Source organism: Dicentrarchus labrax, unplaced genomic scaffold (assembly GCF_905237075.1).
Source record: "Dicentrarchus labrax unplaced genomic scaffold, dlabrax2021, whole genome shotgun sequence".
Classification (NCBI taxonomy): domain Eukaryota; kingdom Metazoa; phylum Chordata; class Actinopteri; family Moronidae; genus Dicentrarchus; species Dicentrarchus labrax.
Genome location: NW_026136714.1, coordinates 21,639,201 through 21,657,844, shown reverse-complemented (window position 1 = coordinate 21,657,844; position 18,644 = coordinate 21,639,201). Strand labels below are relative to the sequence as shown.

General features: G+C 40.7%; 2 protein-coding genes across 3 annotated transcripts in view; both read right to left on the bottom strand.

Annotated features, from left to right (window-relative positions):
* Positions 1-9,957: 9,957 nt before the first annotated feature.
* tor2a (torsin family 2, member A) lies at positions 9,958-15,986 on the bottom strand. Its single transcript, XM_051422799.1, has 5 exons — positions 15,716-15,986; positions 14,349-14,614; positions 13,894-14,069; positions 13,268-13,395; positions 9,958-12,514 (listed from the first exon to the last, which is right to left on the bottom strand). The coding sequence occupies exons 1-5, from the start codon at positions 15,984-15,986 to the stop codon at positions 12,270-12,272; spliced, it is 1,086 nt and encodes a 361-aa protein (XP_051278759.1). The 3' UTR covers positions 9,958-12,269.
* Positions 15,987-16,597: 611 nt separating this feature from the next.
* The window catches only part of sh2d3cb (SH2 domain containing 3Cb), a 34,867-nt gene continuing 32,820 nt past the window's right edge, over positions 16,598-18,644 (bottom strand). For both annotated transcript variants that reach the window (XM_051423562.1, XM_051423563.1), the window contains one exon: positions 16,598-17,989. In XM_051423562.1, coding sequence (XP_051279522.1) covers positions 17,820-17,989 — 170 coding nt within the window. In that variant the 3' untranslated portion in view covers positions 16,598-17,819. The remainder of the gene's footprint in view (positions 17,990-18,644) is intronic.

Genomic DNA, 18,644 nt, shown 5'->3' with positions numbered 1-18,644 from the left:
CACACACACATACACACACTCCAGCAGCAGCATCTCACGGACGTCTGAGAAACGTGCAAGAATGTTGAAGGTCCATTGCTGGAAATGACCTTCTGTGACTCCACGAAGACATGTGACATCTTTGTAGTAAAGAGCGAAGAGGCCATTTGTATGTGTGTGTGTGTGTGTGTGTGTGTGTGTGTGTGTGTGTGTGTGTGTGTGTGTGTGTGTGTGTGTGTGTTTTGCATCCTTGTGCATCATCCACAATCTGCTGTCAGCCGTTCACAGGTACAATTGGAGGCAAATAGCCGCTGAGTGCTAGCTAGGCTGAAGTGGGTTAATTCTGGGGGTTTGGGGGCGGAAAGGGACTGCAGATTTCCATATGATGCAGCACTCCCCCCTTGTCTTACTCCCCCATTCCTTCACCCACCTCCACACACACACACATATAAACACCCCCTCCCCAAATCGCATCATCATCACCAACCCATCACCTCCTGCAAAATGTCACCACCGCTCTGCTGCTTCGTTCTGCAGCGTTTCGCAGCAGAGACAAGAACAGGCAGCCATGTTTCATGCTCAAAACACCAGAATGGCGAAGGGGTTCCTCACGACACCCACACACGAAACGTTTCATATGTGACTTAAACATGTGTGAGCGGGAGTTTGCATGCTTTCTTGGCCGCCATTTTTTCCTCCCCTTTGGACACTGGCTGGAGGCGGCCGGGACGTCTGCACCCGTCTCTGACCAAGCCACCATCGCCACCTCCACCCCCCCATCATCAACCCTTTTATTGGCACCAAACAGCAGCCGGTCCCCCCCACACTGCACCACTGTTCACGCACAGCTGCGGTTCAGCAGGGGCGCTCTGACATCACCACCTTCTCCCAGCCAATCATCTGCTTTGTTTATTTTAAGCAACACTTACTGCCTGGCCAGAGGAGGACATGTTGGGTGTTTTGCTGGGAGTTGCCATGTCTCTGCTGTCGTCTACCAGACGCTTTAATAGACGAGGAGAGCACACCAATATCAACAAGTTTAAGAGGGTTTTTTTTGCAGTGTAGAGAGAAAAGTCCTTTAAAACTAGTTACTATGCTGTGCTGGTCCAAGTCTAACAACTAACACTGACCTGATTGCAACAGAAAGGCCAAACTGAGGTCAGTTCCCAATGTCCCTGGGATCTCAAGTATAAAAGTAGAGCACCAAGGCGACAATTAAGAACCTTATCATTGACAAGAACCATGAAGTTCTTGATTCAGTTTCGTGAAAGCACCAAAGATCCCATTTGTAAAGATTCTAGTAACTGGTACCTGAACACATCGTGTGTGGTGATATGTTGGTGATTTTTACTTTTTGCCATTCTGTGTTTCATTTTGGGAAGTAGACACTTTCAACATGTTTATATATAAACACACAGGTTCACTGTGGGGGAAGTGGAGAGATATTAAAATACAAATTACTTCAGAGTGAATGTCTTAAAGCACATGTGGCATCTCTCATTTACTCTAGTTTGCACCACTGTCTTACATTATAACTACTGTCACATTACAAGTAGTCTATCTGCAGACACAAGGCAATTACCAGATCATTTCAATTTAAAATACCTTTTATTTTAGTTTATTAAGGTTATGTGTAATAAAGCTTATTTCAAGAGGTTTCTGGGATCAAGCACCATACACCTGCAACAGGTGTAACAACTAAGAAAATATGGCAATATTCCTTTCTTTTTCCTTTTTTAAAAAAAAATTGTTTTTATTATTTTCAGTCTTTTGACCTAATTATTTTAAACAGATCATTTGCAGTACAGACAACATATCATAAACAGGATTGTAGTTCTATATTTTATCTTAGATTAAATATCTTTGACTGGTTTTAGGAAATAATCAACATAAAATAAAGGGAGTTTAAAGTCTCCACCCCAGTTACAGTGTGGAGTTGTGGAGAAGGATTTGAAACAGCGTTTAGATCATAATTATGGGAGATATCATTTACAGAAAAGGAATTAAAAGGAAAAACTAATTCTTGAATTTTGTCATTCTTATTATAAATTGCAGCAAATTTTAGTTTCTGTATATATTCATACTGAATACAGAGGCAGTACAATTACATCAAAAGTCAAGTGGATACAAACAGAGACAAATTTAGTCTGGGTCACAGGTGAGGTGAAGGTGAAGTGAAATTTGTCTATTATGAGTTGAAAACTTTGAACCATATGAGTCCTTTTAGTTGATACAGAGACAGAAAAGGGGGAAAATGAGGAAAAACTGCAAAAAACACTCAAATTTGTTCAATAAGAAAGCCAATTTGCCTCCTATTGAGCTTATTTATTGTAAACATACCTTTAGAAGGTTTTTAGTAGCACGTCAAAACATTTCTTAGTGTATTGAATTGTGCTGGAGGGGATTTTTGTTTTGGACTTGAGTAATTCCAACATCCTATAGATCTGATGATGAAAAGAGGTATACTTTTTTCCATCAGATATCTGAATTCTACTTGTGGTTTTTGACTTTTAAAACATTTAAGAAGTAGTTCCTGCATATGGAAGCATGTTGTTGACCAAAAACTGCCTTTAACTATGTCTGCTTTTTAAAAAGTTAACGCTGAAGTTGTAATTCCACTTGTTCGATGGGATCAGAGAGTTGTGCAGAGCAGCTGCAGAGTTGCGGCTCCACGTCTCTTTCAGGATTATTACCATAATTTGTGGTGGGAAAGGAATCGCTCATCAATCAGAAGTGTTGGGAAAGTGACCACGCCAAAGACCCGGGGCCGCTGTTTGAGCAGCAGGCTCTCAGGGGTCAGCCGGGGTGCACTGTGTGTTTGTGTGTGTGTTTTGTCATTAATCATCCCATGTTTCGAAGAGAGCGAGAGGCGTCACAAGCTTTATCCTTCCCTGCTCTTCATCTTCCTCCTTCACTGCCGGTGGCCTTCGCACCCCATCTGACCACCGCCCAGAGGCCAAGGTCAACCTGACCCCCCCACCATCTCATCTCCCATCAGCCCTCTCCAGGAGTCACCCTTCAACCCCCCTACCGCCCCCCACCCAGCCTCCCTCCTCGCCTCACATTCCCCCTGCCGTGTCCCCTTTGTTCACCTGTTGTCCTGGAGACTTGTGTGTGTGTGGTTGTGTGTATGTGTGTGTATGTATGTGTGTGTTTGGCAGAGGTCAGATCAGAAGCTAAAATAACAGATAATCCTACAGACCACTGTTCAGGCTATGACACCATGGAGGCCGCTCAGTGACAACATAAACAACAAAAGTCACAGAACTGATATTATATACACTACTCACAAAAAGTTAGGGATATTCCACTTCCGGGTGAAATTTAATGAAAATGTAAAAAGTTGATGCTACAGTGATATTATATCATGAAAGGAGGGCATTTAAGTAGAGAAGTTCAAATTAAGATCACCTGGAAAGGTTATAGTGCATTTTATGTACATTCTGAAATTTCATCCGAAAGCCGTATATCCCTAACTTTTTGTGAGTAGTGTATATTATATACTCCTAACATAATATGTTTTCATAAAATAACATGTTCCTTAAGGTAACTAAATACAGCTTAGTGCCGGCCCCTTTTGAAGTAGTGGTCAAACAAAATGTTGATCTGATGCTTGCTCCATGAAAATCCACAGGATCATTATTACAATTCATCCTGAGGGGGGCATGAATATCTGAACCAATGTTCATGGCATCAGCTAGGTGTTGAGACATTTCACTCAAAACCACTTATGTGAACCTCATGGCGGTGCTAGAGGAAAAGCCAGGGGGTCACCAATGTCAGTAGGATTAATCCTCTTGGCACCATGAATGTCTAAAGCAAATTTTAACTGAAATCCATCAGAGGTTGAAATATTCCAATCAGGACCAAAGTCATGGACTGACAGACCAACCGCCAATGCCATCCCAGAAGCCATAGGCCTACTGCTGGCTAAAAAAATAACACATGGTCCCATGGTTACACATCGCTCACTGAGGACAAGGAGTGGTGGAATTACCTGCTGGAACTATTTCTTGGCAAATAAAAGCCATGTGTAGTGGGACATGCTGGGCAGAATGGTTAACCATTGTTTATCTAGACAAATAGTTCCACCACATAATCCCCCATATAATTACAAACTTTCATTTTTATATTTATTCATTTATGTATTTTACAAATAAAATGTTTATCAGTGAGCTTTAGAGCTGTTGGTAGGTGTATTTTTTAGGCTAGCGGTATCCCCTCCAGTGACCCCCTCCTGCTAATTGCCACTAAATCCTACACACTGGTCATTTAAGAAGAAACAAATTACCAAATTCCTCCCCTGGAAAATAAGTTGGATTCCAAGCTTCTTTTTTTTTTGGTGGGGGGGGGGGGGACCAGCAACAATGGTTTCACTACTCAGACGCAGAATTTGCATCTTAGTTTATACTGGTGATTTAGTTGCATCAGTTTATTTCAGATATTAAATGTCACTCATAAAACATCCATCATTCACACAAATGTAAATGTGTAAACTACTGATCTGGAATTGCAAATACGTTTTGGAAGAAATAAAATGCTGCCTGACTTTTGTCAACGTAGGAAACATTTTTACAGTTAAAGGTATCTGCAAAATGACTTAACATACCTGCAAAATAATCAGTGGCACTTGCAGTTGTCATGACTACAACCAGCTCTTTTAATACCACCTGAATTTTTCTTCTCGTTGTCACATTCCCAGACCGGACCCTGACATTCCCTCACCCTCCAACAGTTGTCCTCAGCTCCTCCCACCACCTGACCCGATCATCTGCCTTCACACCTGCCACTCATTCCCCTGATCAGCTTCCTCAGTATATACTCCACCACTGCCTTTCACCTCCCTGCATTAGTGTGTAATGTGTATACTGCCTGAGCAGCCAGCCCTCATTTTTATATTTTTTGCCTGTCATTTTGGACACTTTTTTATTGCCCCTTGCTTCTTCACCTATAGCTGCTGATGAACCCTGCTTTAAACTACTGACACAAACTTGTTTTAATTCATCGCGATTGTCCCTTACCTGCAAAACCAAACTTTTCAATTTTCATTCATAAAGTATGATTAATGTTTTTGCTTCTGTTTAGGCAACTTAGAACACTTGGTTAAGGTCAGAAGAAGAGATTTCAACAGTGACTTGATGCTTTTTTTCAAAATGTAACCATAATCTTTCCTTCACCAACTGACTTTGGAGCCTAAACCTAACCACACATGGCCCACCGGTTTTTGACCCTAATAATGCCATAGTTACCATGTGCAGATGTTGTATAAAATAAGAATTTGAGTTGAGCCCAGTATTGAGGCCCCAGTTTTCTTCTTTGGTGTCAAAGTCCTTGCTAAAAAATGACTTGCTAAACATCAGACTGTTAGTGTTGCTGTTGTGAGCATGTTAGCATGCCGATGTTAGAATTTGCTGTAGTTTAAGCAGCTTCACAGAGCCGCTAGCATTGTTTTATTTTTGTTTAGGAGACAGGGTTGCTTATTATTACACTCATATGACCATAAAACATACAAAAACCATCAACATATTGATGGAGCACCTGTCGTCATGAGGCCTCAGTGTTGCATGCTATAGAGTGCAGCATTATGCTCTCTTATGCTATGCTACTGTAAGGGCCTCTGAACACACTCATTTGTTTAAAAAAAATGACACATCCTCCTTCTGGGGTGCGTACACAACTTCTGACTGTTGAGATTTCACTCCAGTCGTCTCTCCACCTCAGCCCCGTCCCGTTCTGTCCATCCTGCGGGGGGACGGTCGGCTGCCGGAATGCGAGGTGAGAGCTGGGCCCGTCCCAACCGTCCCAAATGACTGCACACACAAAAAAGGATTTAACTCTTTGTCACAATTGTCCCCTCACACTCTGGCCTGCAAGAAGAAACAGCACAAGACTCCCTAAACCAACCGCCCCCCTCCCCTCAACACCCTCAACCCTGACCCACCCCCTCATTGTATACATCCCCCCCTCCTCTCCTGCCCCTACCTTTCTCCTGACCCCGGCCGCATGCATAAAAGACCCATCAGAAGTATCGCTGGCCACATTTACAAGTGAAAGAGGCCCAATAATGGAGCGGTTAGGGAGAAGAATGAGGAGACAGAGGGGCACTCACAGATGTGGAGGTGGGTGGGGAGGGCAGGGGGGAGTAAGGAGCAGCGTCCCATTGTTGCCCCGCACCCCCGATGGAGGGGAGGAAGAAGCGAGGGCTGGGAAGGGGTGAGGAGGTAAAGTAGGAGGCGAAAGTGTTTTTTTACACCCGATTTGTGATGGGGGAGGAGAGGGGAGGAAAGAGGGAGAGAGAAGGGGAAGGAAGAGGAAAAGGGAAAGATGGGGGGGAAACTAGAGGAGAAGAAGAAGGGGAAAGGAAAGAAGAAAATAGAGTAGACAGCTGGACCGGCTCCTCTTCCTGCTATCTTCCCTCTCTCTCCCCACTTTCAAATATCCTCTCTCGCTCGCTCCAATAGTCAAAAAGAGAGTCCAGCTGTTCTGCAGGGAGCGTGTGAAAACAGGCTCAGAGGTCATAAGAGGTGTGTGTGTGAGTATGTATGTGTGTGTGTGTGTGTGTGTGTGGTGGTCATCGTGGCATTATTATGTATGTGTGTGTCTCATTGTCCAGAAGGATGGAGATGGCGATACAGCAGCTGGGGTGAAGAGGCCTCTAAGCTGACCTTCGAACCCCTCCTCTTCCTCACACCGCTTGTGTGGTGGTGGTGGGTGGGTTGGAGGGTGGGGGGTTAATGAAGTCATCACGGCAGGATTGCGCCAAGATGTGGCATATATAGGAGGCGACAGGGTGTCGTCAGAGGATGAGGAGATGTTTCCAAAATGTTGGGAGGTTGGTCACATGCAGCAGGTAGCAAGTCGAAATTTGGACGCCAACAAAGAAACAGAGTTGGCTGAGAAAACTCAAAGTCAAAGCAGCTGGTGAAGTTTGGCAGTGACTTTAAAGGTGTTTGTTGATGTTGAGCGACAAGCTTTAATTTTAAAGGAGCAAACCAGTGTGTTTGGGAGGGGAGCTTTTTTTTGTGCCTTTATTAAACACAGCAACCAGAGGAGGGATGATAAGCCACACGGGTCCATGAAAGGGCATGAACCTGTGATGCTGCAATTACATGGTCAGCGTCTTAAACCTCTAAGCCAACAAAATGTCTCAAACCAGTGCACGTTGAAGTTTTTTTCTACAAATACTGTATACCGAAGATTTAATTTATATAAACCTACAGTTTACAATTTATATAAAGACTAAGTGGATGATGGGAGCCGGCTCCCGTCTGAGAGACAATTTATTTTTTGAATAATAATAAAAAGACAGATAATAGAAGAAGATAATAACAGGATGATCCAGTATTTGTTAAATATGACCCAGAAACATCTCACTTTGGTAATAATATTAAGACCCAAGCATGGTGAGACTTGTGTGTGTTGCACCAGTCGGCAACATACAAAACATAGGTCAGTGTAAATAAAACGCACAATACACGTGTTAGATGTTCTTACCATATTTAAGGGTTTTATACCAAACATGAAATTATGGTATTCTGGAAATTATAAGGTTTGGATTAATTACATGAATAATTTAGATATATATGTGCACACATACCAGTCATAGGTCAAAACATTGCTAAATTTGGATGAATTATAAAAGCCAGAAGTGGTACTAAATGATAGAGTCGGAATTCCCATCAAGAAAAACTCCAGACCCTAATCAGCAAGTAGACACTAACAGAACTTAACTTATGTAAAAGCAATGTAACGTATTATGAAGGTAACATATTGCATTCGACTAACACTTTTGTGTAATGTAACGTAAGAGTATAAAGTCACTTAGTGTAATGTACATTTTTTACACTTATTACACTTACTCTACACTTCATGTAAGATAAAGTAACATTCTGCTATGTAACATTACAATACATTCATGTAGCAGATGAGTTGTGCAACGTAAGTATAAAATAACACAAACTAACAATGTACCATTAAGTGGCAGTAGCATAACTTAAGATAGAACTATGCAACATAACATTTATTTGGCAGATGCTGCTGACATTACTACAAGCATACACACACACCAGCAGCACTCTGGGGCTCAGTTCATCAATGTGCTCTTGCCCTGTCTGTCAATGTGTTGGCTCAGTCACCTCAGAATGGAATATTGTTCACATGATAGACAGGTCATAAATGGATTCATATAAAGAACAACTGGGTAAACACAATTTGCCGAAGAATTGCTGTTGAATTTTGAATCTTGCACAAAACAACATTTCTCTGTCAGAATGATTGTCCAATCAAGACACAACTATAATTCTTTTGTGACTCTGGAGACAGTGTTTTTAACTTATTGTGTTATTGTTAACAATAATCATGTATTTATTTATTCAATCAGATCAATCATTGGTGACCAGGAATGAATCAGACATTTTATTAAATAGGAGAAGATTAAATTTTTTAAACTCTGAGATCATCTTTCTCCTGTGTAGACCACTTGAAATGTTGTCACAACCCAAAATGTTCCCACAGACCAAGTAGACTTCACACACGTCCACATACATAAACACACAGAGAGAGAGAGAGAGAGAGAGAGAGAGAGAGAGAGAGAGAGAGAGAGAGAGAGAGAGAGAGAGAGAGCTAAAGACCTCTGACACCTGTTCATTTCCGATGGAGAAACTATTAATTTCCTGCTGAAGCAGATAGCGGAGCTACGTCTCTGTCAGGGAGATCACATCTCCTCTGCTTCCTGTTCAGAGCTCAGAGAAGGTGACAAACAGCAGCTCCACTCAGTCTCCATCAGTGACAGGTGGAGAAAAACAACATGTACTTCAGCAGTTTTCAGGAATCAATGTCCCCTTTAAGTTCTGATAAAATGCCTGTAGAAAAGATCTGAGATACTGGAGATTTATGACAGCATTGGTTTTGATCACCATGACTTTTTTTTTTTTTTTTTTACCTTGAATCTGATTTGTGTATATTCCACCTATTCTTAAATTAATGGCCACTGGTTTTTGGCCATTAGTGACGCTATCGAGCAGAGCTTCCCAAGCCCTGGGGTACCTGGCCTCAGAACATTTGCTTCTGGGCCACTGGGAAACAATATGATGGGGAAAATAATAATACTATGTAACTTCATAAGCTATTATAGGATTTTTTTAATTTTTTTTTTTTACCTTAAACTGTCTGCGTTGCACTTCTACTCATTACTTTCTGTCACACCTCCAACAATTATGCAAAGTGAAATTTGGAGCCTGACATGGAAGCTGAGGCCACTACCTGGATGTTAGTGAAAGGTCTGTCTGTATTACCTTTTAATTTTAGTCAGAAATCACAATAAAACCCCAATTGGAAAAACGGTTCACGGTGCAAAAAAGGTTGGTAAACCCTGCTTATATAACACTGATACCTTACCTCAAACATTACATTATTGTGGAACATGAGTGAAGTGTTGAATATATAAAGATGGCAATAGAAATCAATCAATACTTTGGTGTTATTTTCAAATCTTATTTTTCTTAACACGTCTTTTTTCATGGAACACTTCACTTAACTGTGGCCACAACAGATCATTAAATGATTTTTTAAAATTAATCTTAATGTTTTAAATTTGATAGCCCTAATAGGGCAAGTCTTACTCCCCCTCTGAAGCTTTTCCCCAACAGCTTTATAAAATGAGATTCAAAGTAACCAGTAATTATGTCAATGCAAGCTTTCTTTAAGGGTTTAATTTAGCTCCTTGGTAGAGACCTACATATAAAGACGATATTCCCCAGTTGTGTCACTTACACTCTGTGACACACATTCAGTGCTGCGAACAATGCAAGATATCCAGTGTTTGTCCAGTATTGCTTATTAAATGGCAAAAGAGACTTTCTGTGGGCTTCAACTGTGAAAATGCAAAATGAGTGTGTAGTTTTACGACATAGACGGAAACATGTTATAGTCTATTTAGTGCATTCGTCTTGAAGGATCAGAAAGAAAACAGAACAACAGTTTTGTTTGCTATTGGAATTTTTATTTTTTCATCACACTGAAGTACCAGAAGTTGCATTTGGCTTTAGTGTAAGCAACACCCAGGCACTTCAGAGGCTGAAACTGGAAACTCAGTGGTCAGGTAACCTATGGAAGAGGCCAGAAGTGTTCAAAAAGAAAACCAACAGGAACTTCTGATAATGATTGCTGTATCTTGAAGGGGAGATCATATCTTTTACTATGACAGGGTAAGAAGTCTGCCACTAATACTCTCACGGCCTGGCTTCTGTACACAGTTAAATCTACATTCCAAAAACAAGTGATACTTGCACTTGAGTCTGGTGGAAGTTTACAGGCTACCTTCTCTGTTTACTGGAAGGAGAGAAATTAAACTAAAAACTGATGGTTTCATTTAGAAAATGTTGACACCGCTGACTGAACAATATAGAAGGCCTGTATATCTCAGACTGTGCATTGTGTGTCAATATTCAGTCTGTTTCTATGTCCATGTGTCTTTGCTCCAACACTGCACAGTACTGCACTTGTCAATTCAATTAAGCATCATTTTCATTGCATTTTAATTGTCTGACTCTCTGCTGCAGCCGTCATTTAATACAACAAATTATTAATGGGTTACAATCATTAATTAGTCATAAACAATTCAAACTCATGGCAACTACAGTATTCATTTGGGCAGGTGCATACTGACTTCTCATCACACACTTTGCCTTCACAGAGTGAGACAAAGTTTTTTCTCAATAATAAATCAGATTAATTTTATCCTCCATGAAGGTAAAGTGCACTTTGATTGTGTTTAAACACACAGGCAAGACATTCTACATTAAAGAAACAAATATCATTTTTAACTGAACTCACTCATAGGAGATGAAGTGAATTAAAATGCACAGAGCTATAGGTGAACTCTGCTTCACCTCTTCCACTCATGGCTAAAAGAAGCCTTTAGTGCCACCTGGTGGCAGATATGATGATGTACTCAAAGCTATGACATCAACCCTGTTGGACAGCACTAAAGCGATACTATATTCAAGTAAAATCTCCATCATCTTCTGCATCAGATATGACAGACATGGTACTCTTCAGTCCTTAAGTCCAGTCTCCAGAGAAGAAAAATACTATAAGACATGGTTCAATTTCAATACATACTGTATTTAGTTTGGATGATGTGTTATACTGATTATTTAGAGGTCATTAGATGCATTTATTGAGGGAGTTGATATTTTGATGATAACTTAGCTCTTATTAAAGGACTTGTATTGGTAGATATTATTATAATTATTGGTTCAAAACTGATGATGGAATGAGCTAAAACACCTGCCCTAAATTCCTTTCTTAAAGCTCTGGTATATTTCTCATCTTACATGGACTTACATCCTAATCACTCAAAGTGAAAACCTTGTATTTTTTATTCTAAAAGGTTTTTTTTTTTTTCACTTTTACACAAGCTGAGTGAGTTCACATCCCAACCCTCTTAAAAAAAAAAAATAAAGCCACAATGCATCATAATCAAGATACCAATTGTTTGGGGGACATCTTAGAAGTACAAAACAAAATTTCAACTCCCTCTCTAACTGCTGCATTCAGGAACTCTTAGCAGCTTTGTTTTATAAGACTCCTGATCCCTTTTAGTAAAACTCACAAACTGTTACGTCAAAACAGATGATCTGCATCAGTGAGAAAAGAGGCTGAGCTCCTTTCTACTGCTGTTAGTGGGCTAACAGAGGAGGCTGGAAAGAGACGCTCTGGCTGTTCCAGGTAGGATCTGCTGTGGACACCTGTGGGCAGACTGGGAAGCTTCCCGCAGTGAATAGTATGACTGTATGAATGTGAAAAGAGGCTGGTGTTATGGAAATAAATACTGGATAAATAGGCTTAAAAACAAATTCATTGATGACCGCTGATGGCAAACCAACAGCAACTGTAATGTGAAATGTACCAACTTCATAAGTTCATAAATTAAAAGGCAGAATTGGGTTTGAGGTAGAGCGCGACGGGACTCCAGGTTGGACACTGAATAACGCTCAGGGAATAAACTCTCCTGTGCTCTCAATAGGACGTGTACCGACTGCACCAGCAGCGATGCCTTTAGAGAAACTCAGCACTGACAGCACAAAAATGGCTTTGAATATGGGGGTAGTGAGTTCAGCCACCCCCCCCGACTCTGAATCCCTGCCTACTCCAGAGATGCTGCTGTGACCTCCATGAGGGAGAAACTGATTCAAACAGACTCAGAGATCTGTATCTTGTCACCGACTGTCCTCAGAATGAGTCTCCCTTTCAGTCCTTAAATATCAACAAACAGTTCGTCCCATGACTCACAGGAAGAGGTTGATTTTGGCGGGGACAGCCTTGCAGCCGGTAGAGGAGAAGTACTGTCCCTGGACGGGAGTGTAGATCATGTCGGCCCCTACTGCCTCCACTACGTCACTGCGGGCGCAGCTGCCCCGCTGGCAGAGCTGAGAGCGTACACAGCGCTCCACGTGGCGTCGGCTCAGCGGCAGGAAGGGAACGAAGCGGGTGATGAGCTTCTGCTGGATGATGCTGGAGTGGAAGAAGCCGCCTGTAGAGAGAAACTCACTTGAGTTTCCTTCATCTGACAGTAATGTAACAGTAAATTGGAATATACTGGCAAATTAGCTTGCTTGATCAACTGAACAAAGACAAGCAGCTGTTTGATCTCTGCGTGTCCTACATTTAGCTCATTATTGTGCGCCGCTGCAGTGCACCGAGTTGGCTTAGCATCGCCTCCAAAATATTATGGTATACTAATTATTCTCTGATAACTGAGAAAACTGTGGAAACGTTAGTGTGACTGTTATTGTGAAACATTTAACACCTATTCCCTCTCTTCATTTACCCTGTAGGTCGCTTGACCACGACCACTGCTCTCGTTCACTGCATGGGTCCAACTTTGAATTGTGTGTTTACAAGCAGCAACTGACAAATCCTACTCAACTAATTTAATCCAACTAATCACTTTCTTTATTTTTGTGGATTTTTTATTTATTTTTAGGGTGATGACATCATAACGTATAACATTCAAAGCTTCGTTCGGAAACCTCAACATAAGCTTCAAATGTAAAAGCCTGACATTCAGTACAGCCTTAATATTTGTGGTAAAGACCATAAAAATGTGTTATCAATGGTATTTTCTTATCACTGGCAGAGGGTGTAGTTCTGCTCAACATGCTGAGCTAAGCACTTTTCAGCACTGTGATATGTAAATTTAGACAGAAAAAGAAAGTGTTGTGGAAAATAGACTGTAAGTACTAATCGCTGAATATTGTACAATTAATTTACAAAAGACACTTACTTGTGTTGCTGTTGTAAACCGTTTGTGCGATGGCTTCCTGCAAGTCTGCCAACTTGATTTCCTCTCTGTCCAGTCCAGCCTGCCGGTTCTCCAGAGCCATTTTGTTAATCACTTCCTCTCCTGTGGTTCTGCAGGGAAAACACACACATTTCTTTTGTTGAATGTCGCTGTTTTCATGTGCAATTTTTGTTAAAGCATCTCCCTTACAGAGAATTTTAACCCCGTAATTTTCGCATTTGAACTTTCCTTCTCTTTTTTATATGTCTTCAACTTCTTCAAATAGAAACACGGATAAAAAAGAAAATACAACAACAGATTGAACTCAAAGAAGTTATCATTCAACAACACACTTTGTTAGCCAATCAGATTCTGCATGTGTTCACATACTATGTAATTCTATTGTACCTGGTGATTCTCCAGATCCTGAAATCCTGTCTCATAGTATTTTAAACTACTGTACAGTGTTTTGGGGTCTGATGAATCTTCAAACTTAAGGAAAGACTATGTCCTCTTTCATCCTGCACCTTAAGCAACCAGCAGCCTGCACCAACGCACCCCCGTCTTTTTCCCTGTCAGAAATCCTTGTTTGTGTGTGTGTGTTTGTGTGTGTGTGTCAGTGTGCGTACCCAATGAAGACATAGATGGCCTTGCGGTAGTTGGTGCGAAACACAACATGGGAGGGCCCCAGGAAGGGCTCCAAGACGTCAATGAGACCTGGGGGCATCTTCTCCATCTCGTCAAAAAAGAAGACAGAGCGAGCGCACTCCGTAAGATTCCCCTGCACCCAGCTCTTCAGCTCCTCCTGCAAACCAACGGAGGGAAATTCAGTACTGTGATAAAAGCAAATAGCAAATACAACATTTCAATTCCACCCACCATAATTTTCCTTCTGCACATTAGCAAAATTAAGCATTTGGCAAAACTGAACACATCCTACTTCTTAGCATCTCATTTCTGGAGACATTTAATCTGTTCTTTGAATTTTATTTTAGGTAAATCTTTCTGTCACAAGCCTGTAATTACCCATGACTACTGCTGAGGTGGTTACATCATATTTCCCTACACACTGATCCCCACTTACCCTGTACTCCTTGACCCGGTCAGGTAAGGGGAAGTGTAGCGTCGGAACAAACTGATGGACGTACGGGCTACTCATCGCTGAGCTGTACAAATGATTTCCCAGCATGGAGCTGACCAACGTCTTTCCTGTCCCAGAGGAGCCATGGAAGGAAAGCACCAGGGGCCGGTCGGGGCTTTTATTCTTAAGAAACTTTGCCACCTCCTCCGACACTATGTCTTGGGCCAGATGTTGTCCATAAACATTCTTGTAAAGGTCCCACTCCAGGTCTGGTTGTCAGGAAATAAAGACACTGGTGATGTTAATGTCACCAACCATCCAACACATGCAATATACTGCAGCACATAACTTGTAGGGCTGTGTATTGTGCAGCCCTAATATGCAAAGAATTGGGGTAAAAACAAGTCACAGTTCAGCTCAGTTTACGTTTACAATGCTGCGGTCTAGCGATTGGGGGTTTAAACACAAAAATCTATAGTGTTTAAGGGAATCAATACAATATCTCAAAACAAAATACTGCTTTAAGATATTTTTCAATATTTTCTTACACCCCTAATAACTTGTACTCCAAAATCATTTAAATATGTCCAGGAACTAAGGAACTACACTATCTTACTACACAAGTCTGTGGCACAAGGATATCTTGTCTCTTGCAGCTTTCGATATTGACCACTTTTTTTTTATCTGTGTAGCCTCTGGTAAGCAAATTAAACGGATCCTTACCAAATGTGTTTGTGTTATGCATCTAAATTATTTTTAAGGGGAAAAAAATCCCCCAATATATGGTTGTTTAGAGTTTTTTCTCTCAGATGTCAGTATAAGGCGATGGGCTCTAGTCTGTCTCTGTCAGGACTGTCTATCACCATGAAATAAAATGTACATTTAGAAAAGGAGGTTAGAAACTAATTTAATCCCATATAGTAAATTATATAGCACGTTAAGTTACCACAACATGTTTCTGTGTACTGTCACATCTTAAACTGCATATTAAGACATTGTCCACAGTATGGAGTAAGTTGTAAAACAATGATGTGTTCCTCTTCCACTCTCTTTAAACAGCACCCTCAGTTTTGAGCAACATTAGCAGAGAAGTCTTCCTGTGTTTTGCTAGCTGGCATAACAACCAACTAGCAGTTAGCAGTAGTTACAGTAACAGTATTATCTAACATTAGTTACTGTTACTGTCACTGTAGACTGAAACACCAGTTTACCAAAACTTTCTGCACACGAACAAAAACGTATGAAATATGTTATGTGTAAGTTACCGTTTAGTGGACAACCTATCTTTTTAGCCTTGCTAGCTGGCTAACAAGAAGCAGCACCCGTCAGTTAGCGTTAGTTAGCTAACGTTAGGTTTATTATTATCTTACCTTTGATATTCGGCTTAAAATCGCACTCACAGCTGTCTGATATGGTGCAGTAAAGTTTCTGAAAAACGCCGCTAACCGGATTATAAAGGTATAAAAACAGCACAGACAGGACGGCCAACATTTTGGCTGCCTGCTGGCAGACAGAAAACCGGAACAGACCTCCTAACGATAGCCGGTCAGTTTTGTAGTTTTTCTTCTCCGACGAACGTTTCCAGAAACATGTAACGAAGTGACGGTGCGGACTACATTTCCCAGGAAGACAATCTGGCATGCGACGTAGTGCGCTGGACACGTTGGAGGATCACAGTCCAGAAAGTACAACATCTGGAAAAAATACTGACATTTTTCTATCCAAATATATGCAGCATTTTATTATATTTATATTTAAATTAGAATTAATGTAACTATACTGGACACATTTGAACAACATGTCACTCGAGACTGTATGGTAGAATATATTAGTAATAGTGTTGTAGTGACAACAGCTGTTTTATTAGCAAATCATTCAACAGAAAATAAAACTGAAAAAACGTATAGTATAAATATTTTTTTCCAGACATGACACACAACAGAAGGCAGTAATTAAACTTTTTAGGACGGTCAGACAACCACTTCATTAAGAGATAAAGAGAGCTTTGTTGTGATCTCATTTAGGAAGGTTGTTGTGATATACTTACTGGGTGCCCATTCACAAATACTTAAAGAACATTAAAACATCCCAAACTTCTTCAAATAAGTATGAGAAATTTGTGTTGGGTTTTCTGTTTCTCAATATGCAGCAGGCATTAGCATGGGTCAGCGTTAGTGGAGGGCAAGAAATGAGAATCAGGCATGTAACTGACAGATGTATAAGACAGTTTTATCCAATAAATCAGCCTGACATTGAGGTAAACATGTTTATTTACATTTTAAATTTCAGATAAATATTAGACATTAATACTATGTAAGGTAATACAAATGGTGTGTGTCAGTGGGCTGTGCTTGTGTGGTGTCACATAGTGATAATGAGAGACACAGTATGTGTGATAATGTGAACAACTGTACAGCTTTCATTTTTAACAGGAAAAAGAGGAAAAAAAGGCAAAAAAGGAAGTTTAAAAAAATAAACAAAAGTACTGAACTGATAGTGAACTGACCCAGCACTGATTACAGCACCTGTAATCTCATTAAATATTCACTTCAAAGTAGAAAATCCTAATAATTAACACATGGTCATAAACACAATACCAAATATGGAAATGTAGATACAAAGTTATTCTGTTATGGGGTTGTACAATATGACATATAGTTCAGAGAGTTGCTGAAGGTCCGGCCTTCTGACATACAAACATTTCTATACAGTAACCAAACAAACTGAGGCACAGCCTCATTGCACTAACTATTTTCATAAAATCTCAGGCTTCCTGGAACAAGACCTCAACAGAACCTCGCAAAGTACCCCATATTTACACTGATATCTTACGTTCACATTTTGGTTCATTGTGGGACAGATTAAGTCCTCTGGTAAGACACTTAAACAACAAATGTTGGCAGGATAAAGTTGATTTCTGACTGCCGTTGACACACAGATACTCAGTTAAGAATACAGGTAGTGGTAAATGAGACTGTGTTGAGGATTGTTTGTGTGAAAACAACATTACTCCAAAGCAGGAGCTTTGATGCCACAAGACTGTACATTTTGCCAACTCTGGGTTTGTGTTTTTTCTCCTCCAGGGTGCAGTACTACCTCATACTTTCAGTGCCCCACCAACCTGCAACAATCATTTGGGCTCAACATCAAAACTACAGAAAATACTGATATGAGAAATTAATCATTTAACATGAGAACAAATTTGAGCTAGCATTCATCTATGTGCTTTTTTACAGAAATCCGAATCCCAACCAGCTCCGACAAAGGTGTACTGTTTCATTCTGATTCAGATGTCTTGAGTCTACATGCTACATGCATGAAGTGTGTTCATCATCAGTGTCCTCTCCCTTTTTAATGACTTTCCAGTTGCACTTGAGCTAGGCATCAGAACCCCAACTGCTGAGAAGAGCTGCTCAGTGTCCAACAGACAAAGCTCATCCAGGGTAAACAAAAGTATTAAAAACAGGTCTGGTGTCAGTGTGGTTGGACTGGCGGCTCCAGCTTGTTGGACAGGGCTGTCAGCACCTGGTCAAACTTGGCGTATCGCAGAACCTGGCTCTCCTCGGCTCCCCTGCTCCCCCACAGCAGCCTCATCTGGAAATCAGTCAAGAAGAGCTCCAGGACCTCCGACTGCTCTTGGAAACCTGCAACATTAACATCACATCACCACCACCGATGGATCAACATCAGAGTTTAGAATTTGCTTATAATGATTCAATGTGTACTATCTTGTTTGTTGGTGTATTTGGTTAAAATATTAATAATAAAATGCATTTTGTGCTTAACATCTATATTAAAAGTGACAATATCAGTGTTATGTTATTGAGCTTTTGTACTTAAATTACTTAAAAGTTGCAGTACAAAGGAAGGGATGGATGCCTTGTTTCAGAACATGCTGTCTGACATCTTGGATGAGTCTTTCAAAACACCAGTTAGTGTGGCTTTAATTATTCATGTTTAATTAAGCATCTAGTTGACTAGTGCTAGTACTGGCAATGACAGTACACCAAAGATCTCAGCAGCTGGATTATTCATTCTCTCAGTTTCTTAAAAAGGTTTAACCAGATTATGGAAACATTCTGATAACTGCAACTCTCATTACATGAACGCCTCAACCAGGTTGTGTTAGCTGAGTGATATCTTGTTGTTTTCGTACAAGATGAAATGAGGAGTGTAACAACTGTCACCAGAGTGATAAACTGAATCTAGGGGTTTAAGAGTGGAGGCAAAGGTATGTCTATAGGCAACATCACCATAATAACCAATAGAGAACTGTATCATCTGCATAAATATGGGCGT

What these genes read in the sequence shown, in the direction of transcription:
- tor2a (XM_051422799.1), bottom strand. Translation starts at nt 15,986, where the DNA reads ATGCCAGATTGTCTTCCTGGGAAATGTAGTCCGCACCGTCACTTCGTT. An exon ending in TTTTAAGCCGAATATCAAAG is followed by an intron (nt 14,615 to 15,715) that starts GTAAGATAATAA and finishes CCTGACAACCAG; the next exon opens with ACCTGGAGTGGGACCTTTAC. An exon ending in GCCATCTATGTCTTCATTGG is followed by an intron (nt 13,396 to 13,893) that starts GTACGCACACTG and finishes TTTTCCCTGCAG; the next exon opens with AACCACAGGAGAGGAAGTGA.